Raw genomic sequence first — 27,939 nt, 5'->3', positions numbered from 1 at the left:
TCATCCGTAAAGAGAACATTGACCCATTGTTCATTCGACCACTGAACATGATCTTGAGCCCACAAATATCGTACCTCTCGATTTCCTCTCGTTAAGGGTTGAGCTCTCCAGGGGCGTCTGCTTCTTAAGTTGACCTCCCTTAATCTATTGCGAACAGTGTCAGGAGTAACGATTACATTATGTGTTTCCTAGAGAATTAAACGAAGCACTGGTGCTGTAAGAGTCGGTCGGCGTCGAACATTTAATTGTAAAAAATGATCTTGCTGAGGGGTAGTAATGCGATGTCGCCCTGTGTGCCTTTCAGCAACATCACCACTTTCACGGTAGCGTGCACTTAATCGCGATATTACACTTTGCGTTGTATTTAATGCTCTACCTACGTCGATTTGACGCATTCCAGCTTCGAGCATACCCATGGCCTTTATTTCGTCTCTGTTAAGGTGTCTACGCTCCATAATGTTGTTTAATACTAAACAAAGTTATTTGAATGAATTCTGGCCAGTTATCATAAAAACATAGCCAGTATAGGTTAAATTCGAACAATTGATGCCAGGTGCTTTTTATACATTTGACAAAAAATGCACAAACACTTCTGCAAATATCCCAAATTTAGAAATAACTAGTGTGACTACTTCGTTTCAATCGAAGTAGAAAGAATCGGCCTACAAATATGTGGTTGCTTATTCATAACATTTATTTTTAACTTTAATAAAATTATATCCCTAGATTTTTCCGGTGTGTGTATTATCTACTACAACCTTAAAGGTGGGTTTCGAGTCAAGTTAATTGATCAAGTCACTTGAATTCATTTCGCATGAATGTAAATACTGTCTGGACATCTCGGTTATACTGGGTGCGTCTCAAAAGTGGCACTCACTATAACTTTTCTATTTTTTCAGAGAAAGAAAAACAGATAACTTACATACTAACTTGAGATAAATCGAGGTTTTTTTATGGATTTTAACCCCTAAAGAAATTATTGTTTTTGATTTTCTTCTTTGAAAAGTATACCGGGTGCATCTCAAAAGTGGCTCACCCCTATAACTTTTTTATTTTTTTAGTTAAAAAACGACATTTGGTATGTTAGTATATGACATAAATTAGGATTGATTGACGTATTCAATTGTTTTCTGTCACTTCTGGTTTTACCGGAAATGACTACAACTTTTGATTTTTAAATGACACCCCCAGTATTTTTTGACATTTTCGCATATGGTTTATTTGAAATTATAACTTGCGGTTCGTAACGAAAATTTGACTCGAAATACCAAGTGTGTGGTATCAAATTATTCGTAAAGAAATGCTTTTTCCAAATATGCTAATGAGCCACCCTTGTTCCATTTGAAAAAATTGAGATATGATTAAAAATACGATTTGAGCATTTTGTAACTGGCCAGGACAAAACACTAAAAACATTAGACGATTAAATATATTTTTCCTATGCTCCTTGATTAACAGTTTTAACAGTGTTTTAACATAGCCATGGCACTCTAGATTGAAATTTAAAATACTATTTTTTATTAAGCGAGGATGTCAAAAGTTGACATATGATATGTCAGTGTATTCAGAATGTCATTTTCTATCGAATAAAGTAAAAAAATACCGAGGGTGCCATTTAAAAATCAAAACTTGTAGTCATTTCCGGTGAAAGCGGAAGTGACAGAAAACAATTGAATACGTCAATCAATCCTAATTTTTGTCGTATACTAACATACCAAATTTTATTTTTTTTATCTAAAAAAATAAAAAAATTACAGGGGTGAGCCACTTTCGAGACGCACCCGGTATATCGACATATAACGAAACTGTATTTTTTAATATCGATTTTTTGAATTATCGATATATTCAAACCAGTTCAAACGTCTCTAATAGCTTGCAATAGTTCTATATATATATCTAATAATAAGAAAACAGTTTCGCTTGCGTGATTTTTCGTGGTGTTTTGTTATTATAATAGGCCGAAAACTGGAGTTCTAGGATACAAAATAACCTTGCATGTTAAAAATGTACCGCTTGTATGGTTTTGTTGTTTATATACATACGTCGATTCTAGGATTTTTTTTAGAAATTACAATAAATTATTTATAACACGCACTCGACAGTACACGGTCTGAAAAACGTCTTAACACAATATAAACCACAATGATGGGTATATAAAATAAATAAACCTAATTTATTTAAAATTTGTTTTAAACTTAGCCTGGAATTATTATAGGATACTGTTAAAATAATCGAGTTTTACACCCTGTATTTCTCAAATGATCTATTTTTGACCTTATATTAATATATTCTTTTTCAAAAACTTCGGCGACATATTCTGCAGATAAAAATTAGTAAAATTGTTTGTATAAATGTATATCCTAAAATGCTTAGTTTCCATATAGTAACGTAATATTGCAATGAAAATTGGTATCTGGGAGGTCTTTGACATGAGAAATTTTATTTTGATGTCAATATTACTCCTAATAGTAGGGGGCGCCACCTACATGTGTTTTAACTGTTTTAGAGAGTAATAATTTTTGTTAGTATCTCTATAAACCTACAGAGTTTTTTTAAATTAATTAAATTGGACAATGTTAAATAAATTGAAAAAAACTGATAAAACAGATTTACATTCTTCTTAGTCTTTTAGAAAATACTTGGATTAAAATGTAAACCAATATACAAAATGACAACAACTGTCCGAACTGTCACATCGATTGGGCTCAATCAAAAAAACTTTCACTTCACTATTAATAAAATCTTTAAAAAATGTTCTGCCACTAAAAGGTGGACCACCCTGTATAAGTTTAACAGTAACTATGCCCTATAGCAAACCATTCTAGTCCATGGACCACTTACTCATTGAAATCTAACAATGAAACCAGTTTTAGAGAAATGCTTTGTTGTTCAACGCGAAAAAAAACCTATTATAAATAATATTAATATATTAATGATTTATAGGTATAATTTACAATATTAGTCATTACATTTTTTCTAGCCAATTTACGTATTGTAGCTATTGGGTATATCCTATGGGTATATCCTTAGAGTAAATAACTAGTCTGAGAAAAAATTCAGCGAAAAAAATTATACAGAAAATTAATTTTAAAATTAATTAATTAGGTTTGGAATTAGGAATTGTCAGCTCAGAATACTAAATAAGCTCAAAATGCAAAGAAAAATATAAAAAACCCACTAGCGTGTACCCGCGACTTCGTTCGCGTCGAATTAATCATTTGTAATTGTGATTATAAAGTAAAGCAAGAATTTCCATTAACATACAAACTGGATAAATTTTTCTCACATTTATGTCAGCATGAGAAAAAACAATATGGCGATATTATTATATAACTTGGTAATATTTGAGGGGTAGTTTCATCTCGTTGGAATTTGACTTTCCAAAAACCGTTTGCCAAAAATAAGCTTTTTACGTCAAGCAGTTTAAGCAGAATCGTGGTTAATCAATTACCCAAATTTTTGTATGATCCAACATCCTGTATGATTTTTAAAAAAAAATCAAAATATGTAAAAACAAAATAAGTTTCCCGAAAGACTCACCGTTTTTTAAATAACAAATATTGTAATGTTTGAGGGGCGTTTTCACCCTCTTGGAATTTGAGATTCGAGAAACCCCTCTTTATCGAACCTCTACAGTCAATCCGTTTACCAAAAATCAGCTTTAAACATCAAGCAGTTTAAGCAGAATCGTGATTACTCAATGGTCATATTTTATGAAACTCCCTGTATAAATTTTTAAAAAATCTTAAAATATGTAAAACAACAAAATAAAATATACCTACGTGTTTAAGAGTTATTCCGAAAAACTCACCGGTTATTAAATAAAAAATATTCTAATATTTGAGGGGTGGTTTCACCCCCTTAGAATTCGAGTTTCGAAAAATCCCTTCTTATCGAACCTCTACACCCTAAAGTCAATCCGTTTTCCAAGAATCAGCTATTTACGTCAAGCGCTTTAAGCAAGATCGTAATTAATCAATGACCAGATTTTTCGAAACACCCTGTATACATTTTTAAAAAATCTTAAAATATGTAAAAAAACAAAATAAAATATACGTGTTTAAGCGTTTTTTCGGAAACTTGACCGTTTTTTAAATAAAAAATATTGTAATATTTGAGGGGTGGTTTCACCCCCTTGGAACTGGAATTTCGAAAAATCCCTTCTTATCGAACCTCTACACCCTAGAATCACCTGTATGCCAAAAGTGAGCTTCTTACGTTGAGTGGATTGAGCAGGATCGTGATTAATCAGTATGTCAGTCACTTAAGGATTTTATATATTAGTATAGATTAGTATAGATATGACAACTGTTCAATCTCATTCACAACTGTTCTCAATAATTCCAGATCATTCAGGCAATCAAAATTAACAAAAAAGCTCTCACTTCAGTTCACTGTTAGTATGATATAAAATTCTAAAATCAGTGATTCACTGTAAGTGAATATACATTAACATTAAATGAATCATTCTTTCAGGCAAATAAACTTTTGTGGTGAAAAATAGATGAATTTCCATGTCATGTATTTTGTTTGCGTCAATCGAAGTGTAATTAATACAAACATGCTATAATTATATTTGAGTAACTTAAAAATGACCTAGTTTAGCCCAAATTCTATGTTAGTATTAGGGATGTATAAAATATATTGGATGGAAGCAAAGTATCGATTTATAAAAAATTTGATACATTCAGTAATGATATATACCGACATTAAATACATAATTGTAATATGTATTCGATACAAATTGAACTTTTAGTTATTCGGCACGCATCAGACAAAAGTAAAGAAACTTTTTAAAACTCATCGGATTTCAAAAACCTCCAATATTTAATTTTAAACGTATTTCCTTTTAGCAATACCATCATTTTTCGCCACATTCCAAATTTATCTTATCAGGTGTTTATTTATAATATGGACACAAATATTTTTGAAGGGACATAAATAAAGAAACCAACATAAAAATTGACCATACTTAGTAGTTATTTGCTTAAGGTGAAAACTGTTGATATTCTGATCTACATTTTTACTAAATATGCCACGCGGAAAATATTTGTCTGAGGATCTTGGCGAAAAAATAATCAACGCTCATCGGAATGGTGTACGGCAAATGGACATAAGCACAATGTTTAATTTGCATAAGTCTGTCATTAGCAAAACGATTTCCAATTTGAACACTCGCAATTCCTTAAAGACTATTAAAAAAAGTGGTCGGCCAAGGAAAACAACGAAATAACTAATCCGCATAAATCGGCAAATCAAATTTCGAGTGAATTACCTGGTATAAGCTCTAAGACCATTCAAAGAAGGATAAGGGAAGCATCAGGATTATTTAGCAGAAGAGCAGCCAAAAAACCTCTCATCAGTGAGAAGAACCAGAATACCCGACTTACCTTTGCAAAAAATATTTGCACTGGTCGACGAATGACTGGAAAAAGATCCTGTTTTCAGATGAAAGCAAATTCAATATATTTGGATCCGATGGCATATCGTGGATACATAGCCCAGAAGGGAAAATATTTGATCCAAAGTATGCCAAGGCCACTGTAAAGCATGGTGGTGGATCTTGCATGGTGTGGAGATGCTTCTCGGGCTATGTCATGGGACCACTGCATGTAATAGAAGGAACAATGGATCGATTTATGTATTTGGACATCTTAAAGAAAGTGATGATTCCGTTTGCTGATGATAATTTGCCTTTAACATGGATATTTCAGCAAGATAATGATCCAAAGCATAAATCGAAAGTCTTATAAGAATGTGGTTTTATCTGAACAAATTAGGGTTATCTTCTTCTTCTTCTTCTTGTTTCACGATGACCACGCGCCTTTCGACGGCCAGTCAGAGTCTAAAATTAGGGTTATGGACTTTCCTGCCCAAAGTCCAGACCTTAACCCCATTGAAAACATGTGGGAGGAACTAGATCGCCGGGTAAGACGAAGTCACATTAGCAATAAGAAAGATTTGATATGAATTTTGAAAGAGGCCTGGAATTCCATTGAACCAGATACCATAAGAAAACTAGTATTGGACTCCATGTCAAAGCGATGTCGTGAAGTTATAGCTAGTCACGATTACTCTACCCATTATTATTTTTTTTAGGTTAGCAACAACTATGTACTTGCAATTTTTATATTAATTTTTAGTTTCTCTATTTATATCCCTATAGATTTTTATTTAACTGAATAAAATCTTAAGTTTCCGTGAGACATGTGGTTATTTCATTTAAATAAGAACTATTTAAGTATCTTTAATTTTAACAATGCATAAAATGGCCTCAGTCCCTGCGTTATCAAAAAAAAAACACAATTTTAAAAAGTTTCTCTACTTTTGTCCGATAGTGTATATCGATTTTTTTCTATATGACCATCTCTAGTTGGGATATCCCAACTAATTAAAGTGAAAGATACACTCACTTAATGGAACCTATTTTCGACCATATATATATCGAGGTGTTCTGTCTTAAATGCAAATCAATTAATTTGAAAGGCGAAAAGAAACAAACATTACGTAACAACAAAAAATCATCAAAATAAAGTGTTGGCAATTTTTAATGTGACACATTTAATTTGAAATCGGTGGTCTCGATGTTATTGACTTACAGGTAAATAAATTTTAAAGTTCACAAATAAGCTTTAGATAAATGTTATTTAACATTCTAGTACTACACTCCCATCATTTTTTATACAAGGTATTTCGAATAGTATTCAAAACAATTATTCAGGCTAGTAGAATCCTATTGAGATATCTTTTCTAAAATCATATTGAAACCTCTTATACCATAACAAGAACTAAACACACTCATATTTTCTGAAGCATTTTAAATCAATCAATGTCTTTGTTGATTTCGTATTCGTACAGCTTAATTGTTTTTAGCCTAATAAGTTGGTTTTAAACTTTCCATTTCGGGTATGAATTGAATTATTAATTTAAACATTAAGTCTACAGTAGTGCTGTCAGTTTGTATTTAAATATAATGGGCAATCTGTTATTGATATTCGTTTTGCAATGTTTTTATTATAGGTCGGTTTTAATAATAAATGATATTAATGGTATTAAGATATTCTTTTAGTAAATTTATAAGTCTACGTCTATTATAAACCGTTGACGTTCTGTTAAAGGAATACCATACAATCGATAAAAAAAACGGCGTCAAAGACGGCTGGGAAATGACAATCGATGGTAATTTTGGCGAGGTCAAGCTCTTAGCCTGTACTTTTTCTATATTTTTAATGGCGCTTACTGCTAGTTGGCCTTAAAAAGGTTGTGATTTATTTTTATATTGATTAACAATGATTTTTAAATAGTGGATAGTTTAAAATTCGAGAAATTTTTTTTTCGAAATAGATTTGTGTGTCTGGAAATGTTCTATCCTTTTTTCATCTTTCTATAATAGTTTTAATTTTTGACAAGTTAGTTAACAGTAAATAACATCTAGCGAGAGATTGCTACGTATTTTTACTTGATTATCTTTCATGGCTTGATCATTTTGGAAAACACTATAATATGTGGTTTTTGAAAGCGCTACAAAACCCAACGCATTGCAAAGAAGTAGCAAATTATTACTATATATCTCTGACGTCAAAAACTAACAGATTTTTATGGAAGTAACCTCTAACTAACAGTGTGGAAGGTCTCTTAATCCTTATACAGAGCGAAACTTCGACATTTAAACCGAAAGATTGCCTGCGTATACGACTATTAAAATATGGTATTAACAGTTCGAGATTCGTAAAGAAATAAATATAGAGAGACGAATGATGGATGTTTAAAAGCAACAAATGAAACGCTTTGTGCTTTACTTTTAGTCATAACACATGGCCAACTGTAATTTTCGCGTTTAACCCATTTTATCCCATTGGTGCATGAATGCACCAGCAACTTATGAAAATCAAATTTCGATTAAAATATTGTTTTGGAGCCTAGATTTTTCTACCCATTCGTTGATAATAGATTTTTGTTAATAAAAATACTTATTGAGGCTTTTCTTCTCCTCGGGTAATAAAAAATACAAACGTATAAAATGTGACAAAATAAATCTGCAAAAACTATATAATGGAATTTTGAAAAATTTCCACATTTTAATAATTATTTCCATTTTTTTATTACTACTACTAATCTGTCATGATCTTCCGTTTTTATGATAAAAAGGATGATTTACCACAGTCTCTATAAAAACCTTAATTTTTCTCCAAAATATTAGTGGTGCATTCGCGCACCGCTGGTAATAAAAATAAACTAGAAGCCGAATTTTGCCGGTCTTGACAAGTTTTGACGAACGTGTGCACAGTCATAATAATCGAATAAATGCGTTATTATTAGTTTGTGTTTCGTGTTATATGCATGTAAGTTAGCTAAGATGCCTTATAAACGATTTTTGACGCAAAGACAATTAGAAGAGGAATTGGAAAGTGTTGTTTTTGAGCTGGAAAATGATAATAATGGTAAGAAATCACTTACTTACATCTATAGTTTATAATTCAATAAAAATTTTGTTTTTTATTATTAGTTGTACTGGATGCAGTTTATATACCTCCAGACACCGATGCTTTGACAGATGAAGAAGATATAGATGATGAGAATATATTGGCGGAAACGGCAAAGCCAAACGATATTGTCGGTACTTTCGAACTTCACATCCCTAGCTCTTCCAATTCTGTAGATGTCGATCAAAATGTACGAAAACAATACGATTGGGACTCTTCTGATGAAGAAACTTTAGAAACCAAAAAACGAAAAATTACTGCTTCAGTTTCCCGTAATACTGTTCTTGCACCGCAGTGGCTCAAAGGAGAAATAGAATATACACACTCTCCAATATCAACTGAACATCAAGACAAAGAAAACGTAGCTGTAGCTGTAGGTGGTAAGACACCTTTAGAAGTGTTCTTTTTATTTTTTGACGAAGAAGTGACAGACTTAGTTTTGAGATATTCACATAAATATGCTGCAGATAATAATAGACATGACTTCATAGTCTCTAAGGAAGAATTGTTAAATTTTATAGGAATAATGTATCTTTCCGGATATCACACTTTACCACAAACTTCAATGTACTGGTCCACTGAGGAAGACAAAGGTGTGGGCATAGTGAAAAATTGCATGAGTAGAAACAGGTTTTATAGTATAAAACGAAATTTGCATCTGTCTGACAATGAACAATTAGACAAAAATGATAAGTTCTCCAAAATAAGGCCTTTTGTGGACATAATCAATAGAAAAAACTTGCAATGGGGAATTTTCAATTTTCATTTATCAATTGATGAACAAATGGTGCCATATTTTGGAAGGCATTCTTGTAAAATGTTCATCAAAGGCAAGCCGGTACGTTTTGGCTTCAAGCTTTGGTGCCTATGTTCTTCTGACGGGTATTTATTTTATACAATGCCATATGCTGGGAATCAAAAAAAAATATATTCTGAGCTTGGACTAAGCGGTGACGTTGTAATGAGTTTGTTGTCTGTTATCCAAAAGCCCAGCAACCATGAAATTTTTTTCGACAATTTTTTCTCATCTTTTCGATTATTTTCTCACCTGAAAAACACTGGTTACTTTGCTACTGGAACTATCAGAGAAAATAGGACGAATAATTGCCCTCTAGAAAATAGTAAAAGTTTTTCGAAAAAAGAACGCGGCGCTTTTGATATGGCATATGATAAAGATTCGAAAGTTTCAGTTGTACGTTGGAATGATAACTCTTGCGTAACGCTTTGTAGTAACGTACATAATGTGCAACCTATAAATAAAGTCAAACGTTATAATAGAAAAGAAAAAAAAGATGTTTTTGTTCCACAGCCTAATGTAATCACACAATATAATAAATATATGGGAGGTGTGGATTTGCACGATAACGGAATAGCCAATTACAGAACCAGAATTTTGGGGAAAAAATGGTGGTGGCCTTTATTCTGTAATACTTTGGACAGTATTATGGTGAATGCTTGGAAGCTTTATAATGTTGCTAACAATAGTAAAATATCTCAAATCGATTTCAAATCATATGTTGCACTACGTCTAATGAAATCTACAAGAGTTGCTGCAGTTATTAGAAACATTCCACAATCTATTGACGAAATTCGCTTTGATAATCAAGGCCACACCATTGTTTTCCACGAAACTAAGGCTCGAAGGAGATGTAGAGTTTGCCATAATCATAGTATGTATATATGTCAAAAATGTAAGGTACATTTGCATGTTCCGTGCTTTGCTACGTATCACCAAAAGTAATAATCTTTGTTACCAGTGGTTCATACATGCACCAAATAAAAGTTGATAAATTAGTTGTTTTTGAGCGTTTTAGTGTTTTATTTTATACTTCTAAGTAGAATGTAAGATAATTCCGATGTGTTAAGTGTACTTTAGTAGGGTTTTTATCAGTTAGGAATATTTTTGAAAAGTTTTATTTAGTTTTTTATACCAGTGGTTCGCCAACGCACCACTATTATTTTTTTTAAAAAATGAATTGGGAATTTTCCAAAACATGAAATTTGTCTTTTTATATGTATAATAATAAAAGTATTTAAAAAAAAATGTTTTTTTTTATATATTTCTATCCCCGGGAATAAATGGGTTAAGGTATTATATTTATTATTGTTTTGACGCACTGTACATTAGATGACGCTTTTGGAATCGCTCCTTATACGAACAGTGTTTATACTTAAAAAATAATGAGAGCGGTTTATATACAGGGTGTCCCACTTAAGATGGATACAAGCCAATATCTTGGTTGTTTGTTGAGCGATCTTTTTCATTTTTGGCAGGAGGCTGTATGGCTATAAGACGTACATTTTGCCCAGGGTAAGAAATGCGATACCTCATAGACGTACGTTTTAATGGGGTTTGATATTGTTCGAGTCAAGAGTAAACTACCCTTAGGACAGTATTTATTTCAAATCTGATAAAATATATTGAATCCTCCTTACCTAAGATACTTAAGTTCTAATTTTGATAAATATTGATACAGGTTGTGTCATTAAAATAAGACGTTTTTATTTTTATTATTTTTTTTAAGCACTTACGACGCCACTGGATAAACAACATGTTTATTATCAATAACCAATTATAACCAATTATCAATTAATAATCAATTTAAGTTTTCAAATAGCTTCCATAATAATTAAGATACTATAGAAAAAAACTAAATATTTTCAATTTATTTTGTTTACTTTAAAAAATTGTTTTTCAATGGAATCTGAAATATGAATTTTATTCGTTTTATTGAGGAATATTTAAAAAATTCAAATAGTTAGATATTTAAAACAATCCCTATTAACTTTGAAAAATATGCTCTAAACAAAGATTTATAAAACTATAACGAACTAAAAGTCAACATCTTCGACCAAACCATCATAAAAAAAACGATTATTAATTGATAATTGGTTATAATTGGTTGTTGATAATAACCCAGTTGTTTATCCAGTGGCGTCGTAAGTACTTAAAAAAATAATAATAAAAATAAAAATGTCTTATTTTAATGACACACCCTGTTTCAATATTTATCGAAATTAGAACTTAAGTATCTTAGGTAAGGAGGATTCAATATAATTTATCAGATTTGAAATAAATACTGTCCTAAGGGTAGTTTACTCTTCACTCGAAAAATATCAAACCCCATTAAAACGTACGTCTATGAGGTATCGCATTTCTTACCCTGGGCAAAATTTACGTCTTATAGCCGTACAACCTCCTGCCAAAAATGAAAAAGATCGCTCAACAAACAACCGAGATTTTGGCTTGTATCCATCTTAAGTGGGACACCCTGTATATGTATATGGGAAAAAGCTATTGTTACATTGTAATCTGAAGATAAATCTTTATTACTTTTGAAAACATACCAAATCTCTTTTTCTATTTTCAGGGTAAGGCGCTGAAAAACGATGAACGTACGAGCATCACATCGGGAGATGGAGTTTCTTGTTTGCTCCTTCAAAACATCACTACAGACGACAGCGGCAAGTATGATGTCAGTGTTGAAAACGACTTTGGTAGTGACTGTCACTATGCTTCAGTATCTGTGGAAGGTGAGTTATTACAGCTCTTGGCTAAAGCCATAGAATATTAGGATAGGGAAATCACTATCTTCAAAATTCTCTAATTTTGATTGGCAGTTGCCCTGGTTCGTGGTATTTTCTTTTAGATCAAATTCATATTCAGTGAAACAGACATTTTATTGTTTCAGAAGTTTTAATGTTGTATTTTTTGGCTATTCGCCTAATCTTTTCTGGCGTTTCTTTTACGTATGAAGAGTCCAGGGGAAAAACATGAGCTGCGCCCATGTGCTTCTTAGTTATTTTTAAAAACCAACCTGAAAAAAAGGATCTCTTAGTCGAAATGAATATGACTTTGACCCAAAAGATTGGCGCTTTTCAATAGGGCCAAGAACGACGTTTCTTTGCCCAAAGCATTAACTATCTTTTCATAAGCTTTAAAAAATTACTTTAGAGAATAGAAGAATCTATCTGTCCAAAGTATTTCATTCTTGACCCAAAATGAATATGCAAAGAAGTTCTTGCTACAAGAACAATAGTCTCTTTGATTCATGCAAAAATTCTTGATTGAAAAGGGACATTTCTTGATTAAAGAGACACTTTTCTTAAACCAATAGCGAATACTATTGACTCAATTAAAATTTATTTTGATCTGAGAGAAGTCTATACATCATATTATACAGGCATATTACGAGGTATATTATTTTCTGATAAATTTAGGTTTTCCTGGTCTGGAGTAAGTCAAGTGATATTATTTTCCTCGATAGTAGTTATTTCTGCTTCTTCACTTCTTGGTATTTTTTGGGGTGGTTCATTACTCTACAAATTACAAAAAATGTTACATCACGATTAATCAAATTTAATACGACGACTTGAAATTCTAAAATTATTCTTATTCTATATATAGTGACGCATGCATTATCTAAACAGGTGCATTAGGTAAATGTCTCTTACTTTCAAATATAGCAAATAAATGCTCTAATTTCCATTTTTTCAGAAACTCCTTTAAAGAATCCATATATCCTAAAATTTGTCCATAAAAAATGACAAATGCATGTTAATAACGATCACTAATTTGTTATACGGATATGCGTTTAAAAAGCAAATTATGCAAAATTCCAAGCAACAAAACCCGTGCGTACTATGATGTGCGACCTATGAAATGCGACATATGACTGATCGGACTGCCGACTGATTGTATATACCGTCCTTCGTCATCGTCTTTGCGTGTCGTTATTATTTTTCATCAAAAGAGTATTTTAGCTATTGGAAAAATGGCCGAATGAAATACTTCCTAGCGTATTTTTCTTATTATCTTAAAACAAAGTAACTTGCACTTGGTTGAATGAAAATAGATTCAAGAGAACCAGTTTTCTTGAGTTAAGAGAGTTTTTCTTTAGGCAAAATATTTTCTTTTACGCTAAAATAAATTCTCTTGCCACTAAATTTTTTTTTTTCAAGAACGATGACGACTTTTGTTCCAGTCTATCTTTTTTATCAGTGCATTGAATCAGTATTCTAAAATCGATTGTAATGTATCACTAAATAATTTATAGGTACAATATAGATAATATTTATTCAACAAGAAGATGATATATTCAGAAAAATTCAATGAATGTGCAGTCACGAGCTATTCAATTTTCATGCGGTTCTCTAGATCATCGAAAAAAACTGAATAATATCGCAACAAATTAATGGCTTGTCTAGAAAATATGCGAATCGGAGAGTTAATAGCCCAAGGTGTCAAGATTGGAACGTTTTTTGTCGAATATCGAAAAGGAAATCTATCAAACGGGTTCTAGGCCTATAGCAGAAATATGGAGAAATGCTGTAAACAGTATAAATGATTGAAAAAAAGCGAGCTTTTGGTTCTAATTAGCAACATCTGTTTCAAACTGTAACAATATTGTCTTTAACAAAATTAATTGTTAATAGAATCAAAGATTTTGTATATTATACAGGGTGGTCCGTTCGGTATTCCGGAAACTTCGACAGCATATTCTGTCCTGTATATATTTACATGTCCTAAAATGCTAAGTTTCGGAGATACAGGGTGTAGAAGTTTCATTTTATTTCGATTTTTTCCAAATAATTTCTGAAGTAACGTCAGTATTTGGATGAAAATTGGTTCCCGGGAGTTTTTTGACATGAGATTTTGATATCAATATGACCCCTACTTGTAGAGGGCGCCACCTACATATTTTTTAACCGCTTTGAAGAATAATAACTTTTCGTTCGTATAAAATTACTAAGTAAAAAACTATACATTTACGACGTTTTTTATGTAAAAAAGGTCTCTCGGTAAAAATCGCTACGAGTACTGGTTCTCGAGATCGTTCTTGGAATCGAAATTATCAATATCTGTCATCGTTGACACAAATTAAACATGTTGACTAAATAGTAGACTCAAATCATAAATTTGAAATGTTTTTATGCCAAAAGTTCACCAGAAATTGTTTTTTCATCATTTTCTCCAAGAAAAATTTATGATTAATTTAAAAAAATAAAAAGAATATTTGTAAGATGTAAAAATTTTTCAAAGAGTATAGATACCTACTAATATTTTAAAAAATAAAAAAAAACTATTTAAATATTTGTAACAGAAGACCAATTAATATGATCCCAGTATTCGAATTACATTGATTGACTGTATGCGTTGATTGATAGTTATTGCTCCAAATACTAAAAATCTGAATTTTGTATGTGCCTTCAGTTCTAATATATTTTCCTTTAACTTCTAGGTCCTCCAGACCCTCCAAGTGGTACCCCCACCATCAGTGCCTTTACGGACACCGTCATAGTAGCTTGGAGTAGTTCCCCATATGACGGTGGTAAAAAAGTTACCGGATACATAGTGGAGTACTCCCTCGTGGGCAGTGACATTTGGAGTACTGTGGTAGACGACTGTACTTACCTGAGTTACCCGGTGGGAGGTCTCCAACCTGGAGGTCGGTACGTGTTCAGGATACGAGCCGTGAACGTCCACGGTACTAGCAAACCCAGCTTGGATAGTGATATAGTCCAGTTGGAAGAACACAGTAAGTATTAATGTGATTACTAAAATAATAATGATAATAATCCTACTCTAAATTTTAAATAAATACGTAGATACAGAGAAAGTCTAATATACAAGATGTCTAGTTCTCTATATAATCAATATTAAAATAAAAAAAGTATTCAATACAGCTCCAAAAGAATAAAATTTCAATAAACAATTCTCATAAATTCCTATATTAGATTAGGTTCTTCGAGGTGGCTGTTGGCCTGTTCCACTGCGACTTTTTCAGATGTATTGTGATCCTCTCTTGATCCTTAAGTAACATTCTCCAATCATATCCTTTTCAAAAATCAATTTTCAATTTTCAAAAAATTACGTTTTTTAGAGAAGGGTTTTCAAGACATGTTAGAAAAGTTACATTTAGTTATAGCCAATTCTGATCTTTCTTGATTAATTTCAATTGGATTGCATGGTATTCTTATTCTATTATAATTTATAAAACTTATAAAAAGTTAGAATATATTACTAAACGGTTCCTTACAATTTACATTACACAGTGGCGTAGTGTGGGTTAGGGGCGCCCGGGGCCACAAACTAAAACTTAAAAAATAATATCACTGCATACACTTTAAGTTATTTTAGAAAATGTTCAAAAAAACCGCCATTGTTTTGAGTTGCATCTTTTTAAAACTGAATTACTACCTATTCTCACAGAAGGACCGGTCGACTTAATTAAACTTCTCTCGTACCACCACTTCGAGTGCCTCTCTTAATTCACAAGTTCTTTTGTAAGCCCTATTGTTAAACCTTACCGCATAAAAAAAATCTAAAATGGAGAGGTCAGGTGATCGAGGAGGCCCATGCAATTGGTCCACCTCTTTCTATCCCTGAGTTTGCATAATTTTGATATAAATAATTTTTAACATTTCTTTCATTATGAGGGGGGGGGGTCGTAATAAAAGTCATGTTGGAACCACTCTATTGATGGGGGAGTATCTACACGCTTTTCTTCATTTGAAAAATTTATATTTACAATTACAATATCACAAATACCGAAGTCTACAGCAGAATAGGCGGAGAAAGAGAATTGCTCAATATAATAAAAATAAGAAAAACATCATACTTAGGGCATATATTGAGAAATGAAAAATACCACGTCTTACAATTGACAGTTAAGGGTAAGATTGAAGGAAAGAGATGTCTCAGCAGGAAGAAACTATCTTGGTTGAGAAACATCAGAAACTGGACTCACCTAACTTTTGAAGAACTTATAAGGAAAGCCGAGAATCGTGAAGATTTTGCCAATGTGATCGCCAACCTCCACGAAAGAGACGGCACGTAAAGAAAAAGAATAATAATATATCATTATAGAAACAGTTTTTTGATATGGCTATTAGTTGAGTACTTATGTAGGCCCCTAAGTAGTTTCAGCCCAGGGCCCCACAAATTCACGATCCGCCCCTGAGTTTCCGAGATGCCCATAGAGAACATCGCAGGAAACTCGCCCTGTATCGTTTTCTTTTAATTCCAATATATTTCTTAATAAAATTATAAATAGATTTTTATAACTAATTTTTATTATTCATATTTAAACAATAAAAAAAAGGAAAACATTGTACTGTAGAGCAGCCTTGAACCCAGAACGTGGTTTTTATTTAACACACCTTATCTTAACACCTATTTTAGTTTAAAACCCAAAAATGTTTATTTTAGTCTGGTACAGGTTGCCTTGCCATGAACAATATGTGTTAAAATAGTTATTATTAAAGAAAAATGGACGGTAAGTTTCATTCAGTTGTAAATCTCTATATGTTAAAAGTATAAAATAAATACATTAAAGAAAATCTATCAAATATACTTTGTTGCTTTTGCAACTTTAAAATTTGGGTTTTAGTTAATTTTATTATTCTTAACATAGTCGTGGACAGAGATCTAGAGATTGAGTTTGGGAAGGGTAGTGGCAATATTGGTTATAAAATGCACTAACAATGCTGGAAATTTTATTGGAAAAATGATTATAACGTGTTTATAACAAAAAATGTTACAGACCTTATTGGAAATAAAATTAAATATTGCATATTCTCTCAAATCAAAATTCACACGTTTGTCGGCGATTGCCGACGCCGTATATATTCGTCTAAATTGACATGGGAAAGTAACAAGCAACTTATTACACAGCAAGGTTGGTGACTTATCAAAGAAAATCTATAACTAACCTATAGCAATAAAGTGTCGATGTCTTTATTGCTGTTTTTTTAGGTCGTGACTCACAAAATCAATTCTGTGTCTCCAGATTATTTTTATATTTGTTTGAATTAGAAAATAATTACTTAGTTACATGTAAAATACGATCGAAAAAAAAAACGGCGTCAAAAACGGCTGGGGAATGACAATCGATAGTAATTTTGCCGAGGTCAAGCCCTAGACGTCATTTACTTCTATTTGGCGTTAAGAAGGTGGATCTATTTTATTTTTATACTGAATAAACATGATTTTTAAATGGTGTGGTTGAAAATTCGTTAAAAATAGTTTTGTGTGTATAGAAACGTTTTTTTGATTGAAATTTTTGATTAGTATTAAGTGGCTGTTTTTGACACACATTCAAACACCATAGATAATTTTATTTCTAAGTTAAATAATCGTTTTCCTTCCATTAAATTTACGCATGAAATTGAGAACAACGACAGATTACCATTTCTAGATGTATTAGTTATTAGAAATACTAATAATTGCCTGGAATTTGATATCTATAGGAAAAATACGACCACACGCAGATACATTCCTAATGAATCACATCATAGTGTTGAACATAAAATGGCTAGTTTAAATTTCTTAGTTCATAGATTACTTAGTTTCCCACTTTCCAACGAAAGATATGAAATAGAAAGAGATTACATTAGGAATGTAGCTGAGTGTAATGGATATTCTCCTTCACTAGTTGATAAATTAATTAGAAAACGTAGGTATAGGTTAATGATTTCTGAAAATTCGACTTTTCAAGTGAAGAAAGATACGTCTAAATATTTTTCGATACCGTTTGATAGAGAGTTATCCCATGGTCTAAAAGGAATTTTTAAGAATGTCAATTATAAACTTGTGTATAGTGCTAATAATAAATTACAACAATTATTAGGTAATCCAAAAGATAAAACACCTCCACTGGAAAGGTCGGGTATTTATGAAATTTCTTGTAAAGATTGTAATCAGAAATATGTTAGGTAAACTAGAAGATCAATATTAACTAGATTTAAAGAACATTTAGCTCAGATAAGATATGGTAGACCGGATAAATCTTGCCTTGCTGAACATATTGTTGATAATGAACATTGTATAGATCTTAATAATTTAAAATTAATTAAGCAAGTCTCAAATTACAGGCAACTAGATGCATATGAAAGCATCAGAATTAATAAATGTAAAGATAGTATGAACAGAGTCAACGGTCCAATTCCTTCAAGTTCTTTGTTCCTACTACTCTAGTGGCGGAAATCTAACTGTTACGCTCAGTTGGCTCCGACTCGGTTGGCTAGATTTTGCCACGCCCACTCGGTGCCCACTGAGCGAGTATATAAACGCTCAACTTGTAGATTGTACTTTAGTTTATAATCATCTGCTGATGATGCTAACATGGTTAGCGAAACGCGCGTCCAGTGTAAAAGTAAAAGTGTTTTGGTGTATTGTGGTGATTTAGTGTTTTTATTTTGTTAGTATTAAGTTTTATGTCCGTTTTTATTAAATGACGTCAAGAAATTGATCTCACCAAAATTTTAACTAAGATTTAATTACAAAAAAATAAGCGTAGATGACCAGCTAGCCCTGAATAGGCACTGTTATTGAATCTATACCAATTTTTTTCTTGGATGTGTATAGGGTGGGTCAAATTCGACGCTTTTAAATGGAAACACCCTTTTCTATAGGAGATAGACAAAAACTAATATCGGTGTCTGGAGCTGAATTTTTGTCAAAAACATGATAGTGAAAACCGCATATCGATATCTATTACCGTTTCGGAGTTACGGGGTGTTTTTCAAAAATATGCATTTTTAACAAATCGCTGTAACTTTTTTGCTATGGAAAATTTTGTATTTTTATGAAAACATTTCCAAAGCACCTTTTTACGTAGAATTTAATGGTTTAAGTATATTTTTTTTAAATTAATAATTTAAGAATTATCAACAGAAAATTTAATTTTTTATATGGGACACCCTGTATATTTTTAATTTATTGAAAAGAATTTAAAATTACCTTTCCAAAAATATAACACACTTGAAATTTTGCTCGAGAGATTCCTCTTCGAGATATAGAGTATATAAAAATTCGCCCGCTTTAAATAAGTAGGCTTTGAACTTTGAACGGCACCGGCTGTAATGCAAAAAAAATCTAGCTGTGAGCATCAGTTAAAACGAAAATAATATTTGCTATGAGAGATGCAGAATTTTATAACAATTTAAAATATATTTAACCAACATCAACACATTTAAACTATATCTAATAACAATAAAAATAAACAGCAAACCAAGACATGAGATTTTGCTACAGGTGTTCGACATATCAACCGTCTTCTGTTATGGACAGACGGGGCAGTTTTTGAACATTTCTCGCGGAATTCATTAACTCAGTAGGGGTGAAATATACCCTCTCATAACTGCTAAGTATTTCTAATTCTTGTCTATATTATAAATAAGGAACCTTTATTCTTCCGCAAATATATCCATAGGATTAGATCCATGGGCACTAAGTCAGGCGGCCTCGACGGCCAACGGCTGGGATCTTGGTTAGCTATTCAATTATTCTTGAAATTGGCTGCAAAAATTTGCTGATAACTTCAGCGTTCAGAGGCGGTGCGTCGTCTTGCTGGAAAAATATGTTTTCGAGTTCCATTACGGGCATATCATCAATAAGGGGTCCAAAGCCTACTAGTTAAAAGTGGCGAACTTTTAAAAATTCTGTATTTCGAAGAGGATTATAATAAAATATCAAGTGTGCTATATTTTTGGATAGGTAATTTTAAATTCTTTTCAGTTAATTAAAAATATAGGTGTCCCAAATAAAAATCAATTTTTCTGTTGATAACTCTTAAATTATTAATTTTAAAGAAATTATACTTAAACCATTAAATTCTACGTAAAAGGTGCTTTGGAAATGTTTTCATAGAAATACAAAATTTTCCATAGCAAAAAGTTACAAGCGATTTGTTAAAATGCACATTTTTGAAAAACACCCCGTAACTCCGAAACGGTAACAGATATTGATGTGCGGTTTTCACCATCATGTTTTTGATGAAAATTGAGCTACAGACACCGATATTAGTTTTCGTCTATCTTCTATAGAAAAGGGTGTTTCCATTTAAAAGCGTCGAATTTGACACACCCTGTACAATAAACGTTTTTTTAATAAAAAAATATTGTTCTAGACGAATCGTCTTCGTTTGAGCATCGCTTGGTAGCCATGGAACCAGGATCTAACTTCAAATCAAGGTACGATGTCCAGGAGGAACTGGGTAAAGGCAGATTCGGAGTGGTCCACAAAGTTGTGGATAAGTCCACCAACCAAAAATTAGCAGCCAAGTTCATACGATGCCGCACACAGAAAGACAAAGATAAGGTAACGTCTTAAGGAGGAGATTGACGTCAAAAGATTTGACGTCTGAACTGATCTGAACTGGAAAAATATCTTTTTAAGATATTTTTCCTACTTTAGCATACAAGAAATTATTAAATTTTGCGATATTTCTTTTTCATTTTATCCCAAATAAATGTTTTTTGAAGCTTATTCAGACATTTTAATGTCAAAATTACATAATACCTACGTCAGTAGCAAGAACGGTAAACTAATAGGATTGCTCATCCTCATAAGACGTACGTTCGCCTCTTCCCGCGCTTCAGCTGACAGTTCTGACATCATTGTAGTCCTTGTCAAGTCCTTGTGTGTATTTTTAGTTGCCTATGGTAAACTTATAAAAATAACAGCTGAGAAATTTTGAGTTAATTATTTTGTCAATTTTAAATGTGAAAAAGGTGTCTTTAAAATTTTTAGAGCTATAGAGTGTATAAATACGTTCATTTTGTGTTGTGGATTGTGACAAAGTGCTTACTAAGTGCCTACGATATTGTTTATTAATTATTTTAAAGCAAAATATGGAAGTATTCTAAAAAGAATGCTTGCAAAAGGTGATGCTGGGAACTGTTGTTCTTAAAAATGCATTATCCGAGTATTTAATACGATTTATACAGTTAATTTTCTGTACTGCATACATATAAGGTGTTTAAATAAATAAACTAAATAATGAACGTTTTGCATTCGGCAACTAATAATGCACGTGTGTGTATTATTGGTTGCCGGATAAGGACTAATAACCATGACAAGGACTACAATGACGTCACAAAGCGAGTGGTTTTCGCATGCACCTGGCGGACACTTTTGGCTTAATGAGCAGTCCTATTAGGTTAACTGTTCTTGCGTCAGTAGTATACTTAATAAATGTGCTATTTTTATTACGACTGTTATGGTTCTATTTTATTGTATTTTTATATTTAATTTTATTTTACAATTTGTTTTTCAGGTACAAGAAGAAATTAATATAATGAATCTGTTAAGGCATCAGAAACTTCTACAATTAGCAGCTGCATTCGAGCATCCCAAAGAAATGATTATGGTTATGGAATAGTAAGTAAAAACAGAAAAAAATACACAGCTCGTATATTTTTGCATTACATCAACTGAATTTTGTATTACATCAATTATTTTTTGTATTACATCAACTGAACTTTGCATTACATCAATTGTTTTTATGACATCAACTGAAGTTTACATTACATCATCTGGATGTTACATTACATCAACCGAATTAAACATTACATCAACTGAATTTTGCGTTACATTATCAGTTTTTCTAAACATAATATTTTTCCTTGTAGTATATCCGGCGGTGAACTTTTTGAAAGAGTAGTTGCTGACGATTTTACTCTGACGGAAAAAGACTGTATTTTATTCATGAGACAGATTTGCGAAGGTGTTGCCTATATGCATTCGCAGAGCATCGTACACTTGGACCTGAAACCGGAAAATATCATGTGTCACACCAGGACATCGCACGAAATTAAGATTATTGATTTTGGGTAAGTAGATTCAAATTACTATGATCAATTATGTCATAAAAATTTTGTGAAAAGCTCAGTTCTGTCATAAAACATCTTAAAAATGCCAAACAGAGCTGTCAAAAATGGGAGTTAGTGATGGCGATTATCTAGTGCATGAATAGATGATAGCATTATAGTACCTACTTCTTCAAAAGTTAATTTTTATAATTCTTTATACAGGTTGGCTCAAAAACTGAACCCTGACGTACCCGTGAGAGTTTTATTTGGTACACCAGAATTTATACCTCCAGAAATCATTAACTACGAACCTATTGGAGTTGAATCGGACATGTGGTCTTTAGGTGTCATTTGCTATGTACTGTAAGTAGTGTATCTTATCAATTAAGTTTCTCCATTTTTTTTTGGACAGCCTGTATATCACACTGACACTTTCAGACTGTCTGGATTATCACCGTTTATGGGTGATACTGATTCAGAAACTTTCGCCAACATCACCAGGGCCGACTACGATTTCGACGATGAAGCGTTCAACACGGTGTCCCAAGATGCTAGAGATTTTATTGGAGCCCTTCTTGTAAAAAGAAAAGAGTAAGTAGTAACATTTAGTCGCGTGATTAAGCTTGACCGGCACAGCGTTGCCGACTTTTACGTATTTTCTTTTAATCGAGATATTTTAGGAAACACAAATGAATTAATTATAAATATATAAACAGTTATTATTTACATCAGCAAAACTCACCTCCGGGACATAAAGGGCCATTATTACCGCTTTCCAGTTCAAAATATTGTTTTTATTGAAGTATTACAACACAAATCACTTAAACCAAAAACTTAGTTAAATTATTAACTAAAAATATCTAACCCAGCTGTATCTTCCTATTTTAGTGACAGAATATCAGCAGATCAATGTTTGAGACATGTCTGGCTTGATCCGGAGAATCACCAAGAGACAGTGGTTCTTTCCACTGACAAACTGAAGAAATTCATCATCAGAAGAAAGTGGCAGGTAGGAAGAACTTGTTTTTTGCATAATTTTGATTTTTTTGCCGTATGAACTTAGCATTACATTTTTTACTTTTTTATTATTTTTGTTATTAAAATTAACAACACTTTATTTTGAAAATATTCTTAAGGAATATCTACTAAATAATTCTACCTTCTTACAAAAATTTGAACAATACTAACCCTGTTTTTATTTTGCATGATTTTTTTGTTTTTTTGTTTGTTGTTGCTTAACATAGAAAACTGGCAACGCCATACGAGCTCTGGGCAGAATGGCAACTCTGTCTGCCAGCAGACGCAACTCTGCCAACTCCAATCCGACCACCCCTCGTACCTCGATCTCTGGAGGGCTGGTACCGCGCATGTCCAGCCTGGAGGAGGAACGCTTACTGAAAAAGATCGAAAATCACAATTTCGAAAGCATTATTAAGGATTCTTTTGACGAGAATGACGAAAGCAGTCATAGAGAGACTGTAGATGAAATTAGTGAAGATAATCAGAGTTCTGAAGGGTCAAAAAATGTTGAAGAAGCTAATGGTGACATCAGTTTAGTAGGAAAAGAAGATGTTTTAATAGAAGATGAAAAAAGAATGGAAGTTATTGAAGAAACGAGTTCTCCTAAAGATAATTCGTACTCAGACGGTAATAAATTGATTACAAAACTAAATAAAATGAAACTTGAAGAATCTGAAGACTTTTACCGTACAAAAAAAGAAGTCAAAGCTCGAGCTTGTAGCGAACGAAGCGACAGTGGTATCAGCGACTGTTCTGTACACTTAACCAGCAGCAGTAGTACTTCTACACCTCTTCTAGGCAAAAAATTCCCAATAAACGAAGAAGGAGAACTCAGGGATAGTTTTGAAGAGGATATTGATAATGGAAGCAAGTATGTTTCTTCTGTTTCGATCAGTTTGAAGAATGGAGCTGGTAAAAAAGTAAATGGAATACTTTTGGATGGTTTGGAGAAGAAGGAAGGCTTAAAAATACAGGATGGAACGAATGGAGACAGTGTTAAGTCTTCTGGGAAGTTAGGTAATAAATTTGAGAGTTTCAATGGTGCAGTTGGTAAAGGTAAGATTTTTTTAGTTTGCTTTGTTGTTGTTTGATGTTAGTTATTTATATATCTTTATTTCAAGTTTACTATTATTTATTATTACAACTTTTATTTTACAAGAAATAAAAATAGGGTGTTTTTATACCGGGTAATCCAAAATATTCGGAACAATTTAGGCTAAACCCTGACTCTATTTGAAAAAGTATGACAAGCTGATGTTATTAGATTTACAATCTGACGTTTCAATTTTAATTCACCAACTTTATTCTTTTAAATACCAACCTGAATGTTCTATTTCATTTTTCACGAAGGGCTTATGGCATTCCAATTAAGGTCGATTTATAAACTGAAAACGGTGCGGTTCGACGTTGCGGTTGCGATTATTTCTATTGGCTATTACTAACGTTTCAAGGTCAACGTTCCTGTCGAAGTTAAAAATTGGTTAATTTTTGACGTAAAACGTCAACCGCAACAACAACCGAAAAATTTATAATCAACAAAACATCTTGCGTATAAACAAACTTTTTACCGACCGTAACGTCGGGCGTCGAACCGCAACGTTTTCAGTTTATAAATTGACCTTTACAATTAATAATATAGGAAAAAAAATGTTTGTAATATAATGGGTGTAAAAAACAAGCAGCATTTTTTGAGTAAATGTGATGTGTGATACATCATTGCATTGGGAAGGTCATATCAGGAATCAAAAATCAGGTCCGTATTCACAAAAAATAAAGTTGATGATGTTCCTAAGAAACAAAACGCCAGAGAAAGATAAGAAACGAAATCGAAAAAATTGTTTTTTCTCAAATAATATTTTTCTCTAATTTAATCATTTTTGTATCTCTCCAGTTTGACAAGACCCCTGTAGTGTGCCTTCTTATATAAGACACCTTGCATACAGAGACTTTCAAAAAAATATCAGTTTTTCGAAGAATATACAGGGTTGTTCACCACATACGACACGGAGTATTGTAGCTAAACGATGAGATTTTTACAAATTGTAAGTTTGGGGTTCGTTGAAGGACTATTAGACCTACAATTTAAAAATATTTTTACAAGATACAGAGTGTCCTAAATATGTAAAAAATATCAAAGTTGTATTTTTTTAAATGGAACACCCTGTATATTATTACATTTTTAGTTTCTACGATTAAAATAAAGGTAAATTTGATTAAGGTTTATTATACTTAAACCTTACCGTTTTTGAAATATTTTCAATTTTGTGAAATTGCAGTAAAAATTTTAAAGCTTCATTTCTCCAAGGGTATCAATGTTTTTAATACTAAATATTTAATGAAGTTTATTTAATGATCAGTTATTGTGTTGCAATAATAAAATAATACTACCTTATACAGAGTGTCTAAAAATTTATTTTAAATAATTATTAGCTTCAAACGGCAATAACTTCTTTAATTTAAATGGAATGCCCTGTATATTTTAGGAGAGTCAGATGCACATTTAAATTGTCTATCAAATTGTATTATACCATTTTTTACCTATCCCTTCAAGTTTTCGTAGAAAATGCATTTTCTTATAATTTAGACCTCATTTATCAATATATCCATGGAATATTGACATTTTAGATTGTTTTAAAGCAACAAATGTACAAAATGTACAGACTAGTAATATTATCGTTTTAGCAAAACGATAATATTACTAACCCATTTATATACAAAAAGAAAACTATTTAAATCTTTATAAAAGAGTATACCATTAATTAAATATAACACCATTATTTCCGCCCATATACTAATTAATGACATACTTAAATGTGTTCGATAATAAATTATTATAAATAAATGTGGATTTTTGAGTCAGAAATCAATATAATAATAAGTTATTAAATTAAAGTCTTTGTTGTTATAAATAAGCATTTATTAAAAAATGAAATATCATTTTTAAGGTGTTACTTTTTATCACACTGTCTAATGCCCATACAAAATTCAGTTTTTTAGTATTTGGAGCAATCATTATTAATCAACACAAACAGTCAGTTAATGTAGTTTGAATACTGGAATCATATTAATTGGTCCTCTTTACCAAATATTTAAACAGTTTTTTTTTATTTTTTAATGAAATAAACGAATTATATCGGCAATATTAGTATCTGTACTCTTTAAAAATTTGGTACATCTTTAAAAATAATCTAAAATGTCAATAGTCCATGGGTATAAATAAGTTCTAAATTACAAGAAAATGCATTTTCTACGGAAACTTAAAGAGATAGGTAAAAAATGGTATAATATAATTTGATAGACAATTAAATTGTGCATCTGATTCTCGTAAAATATACAGGGTGTTTCATTTAAATTAAACAAGTTATTGCCGTTTGAAGCTAATAATTATTTAAAATAAATTTTTAGACACTCTGTATAAGGTAGTATTATTTTTATTATTGCAACACTATAACTGATCAGTAAATAAACTTCAGTAAATATTTAGTATTAAAAACTTTGATACCCTTGGAGAAATGAAGCCTTAAAATTTTTACTGCAATTTCACAAAATTGAAAATATTTCAAAAACGGTAAGGTTTAAGTATAATAAATCTTAATCAAATTTACCTTTATTTTAATCGTAGAAACTAAAAATGTAATAATATACAGGGTGTTCCATTTAAAAAAATACAACTTTGATATTTTTTACTTATTTGGGACACTCTGTATCTTGTAAAATTATTTTTAAATTGTACCTCTAATAGTCCTTCATCGAACCCAAAACTTACAATTTGTCGTCTCAAAATCGTCTCAAAAATCTCATCGTTTAGCTACAATACTCCGTGTCGTATGTGGTGAACAACCCTGTATTTATTTATTTACTTTTTATATAACTTTCAGGAACATCAATATAATAATAAGTATTATTATTTTGACAGGTAAACCCCAGCCTGCGTCAGAGAGCTTAAAAAGACTACCAATCTACACCTCCCGCACTGTAGCCAACACCATCAAGAAATTCGACCACCAAATCACCAAAACTTCACCACCACCTGAAGAATCATCTTCTCCAATTATTCTAGTAACCCATTCACCACAATTGTACAGAAAAAGCTCTAATATCAAAACCTTACCCCCTAAATCCCCTGTTCTAAGCAGGATCGGCCAGGATCCTGCTAGAACCCCCAGAACTACCTCCAGACCACCAAAAATAACTATCAACGAAGAACCAACGAAGACTCGCCAATCGAAGATAGACCGCTTAGTGCAGAAATTGGAGAATAAGACTCAAATTGATGATGGTGGTGAGTTGTTCAAAACAGGAAAACCCACTGTGAGGTATCGCAGCCCTTCTCCAAGCCTGCTAAGAAAAACTCAGGCTGTGATCAATAAGGAACAAGCCAATGAACTTTACAGGAACAAACATCAGTTAGAGACGCCAAAAAATGGTAGTCCTGACAGTCCAAAGTCTCCCAAATTGAACAGGAGTAGGAACGACAGTTTTAGAAGAGCCGCAGCTTTTTGGAACAATCCCAAAACCTAACCTAACAAAGTTACCTCTCGGAAATCTGTACTGATCTGTGACGTCACCCCGGCCTTTTTATGCTGACGTCGCTGACTCGATGACAGCGCCCTCTGTCGAGTGGTGTAAAGATAAAGTGACTTAACTTAGTTTGTAGCCTATATTTATTATTGAGTATAGAGATATATTTTATTTTTGTGTTGACCTCTGCTAGTGATCCTAGTGGTAATCAGTTGTTATGTCTCGAGAACTATATATTTTTATTGAGAGATTATATGTGCGAGTTACGAAATAAAAAATCTATTTTAAATAAATCGTTTTTGATTTCTAACCTAACAAG

General features: G+C 32.0%; 1 protein-coding gene across 1 annotated transcript in view; it reads left to right on the top strand.

The window, feature by feature from the left end:
* Positions 1 to 27,913, top strand: part of LOC115890191 (titin-like) — a 171,141-nt gene extending 143,228 nt beyond the window's left edge. Inside the window, 10 exon segments of the mRNA XM_030910351.1 lie at positions 11,855 to 12,017; positions 14,726 to 15,022; positions 20,396 to 20,586; positions 21,545 to 21,648; positions 21,900 to 22,100; positions 22,302 to 22,442; positions 22,518 to 22,670; positions 22,968 to 23,088; positions 23,324 to 24,155; positions 27,016 to 27,913. Coding sequence (XP_030766211.1) covers positions 11,855 to 12,017; positions 14,726 to 15,022; positions 20,396 to 20,586; positions 21,545 to 21,648; positions 21,900 to 22,100; positions 22,302 to 22,442; positions 22,518 to 22,670; positions 22,968 to 23,088; positions 23,324 to 24,155; positions 27,016 to 27,620 — 2,808 coding nt within the window. The 3' untranslated portion in view covers positions 27,621 to 27,913.
* Positions 27,914 to 27,939: the final 26 nt, after the last annotated feature.

This window comes from Sitophilus oryzae, unplaced genomic scaffold, assembly GCF_002938485.1.
Source record: "Sitophilus oryzae breed Bouriz unplaced genomic scaffold, Soryzae_2.0 scaffold_85_pilon_pilon, whole genome shotgun sequence".
Taxonomy (NCBI): domain Eukaryota; kingdom Metazoa; phylum Arthropoda; class Insecta; order Coleoptera; family Curculionidae; genus Sitophilus; species Sitophilus oryzae.
Note: the sequence above shows the minus strand (reverse complement) of the source record. Positions and strands in the feature narration are given on the sequence as shown.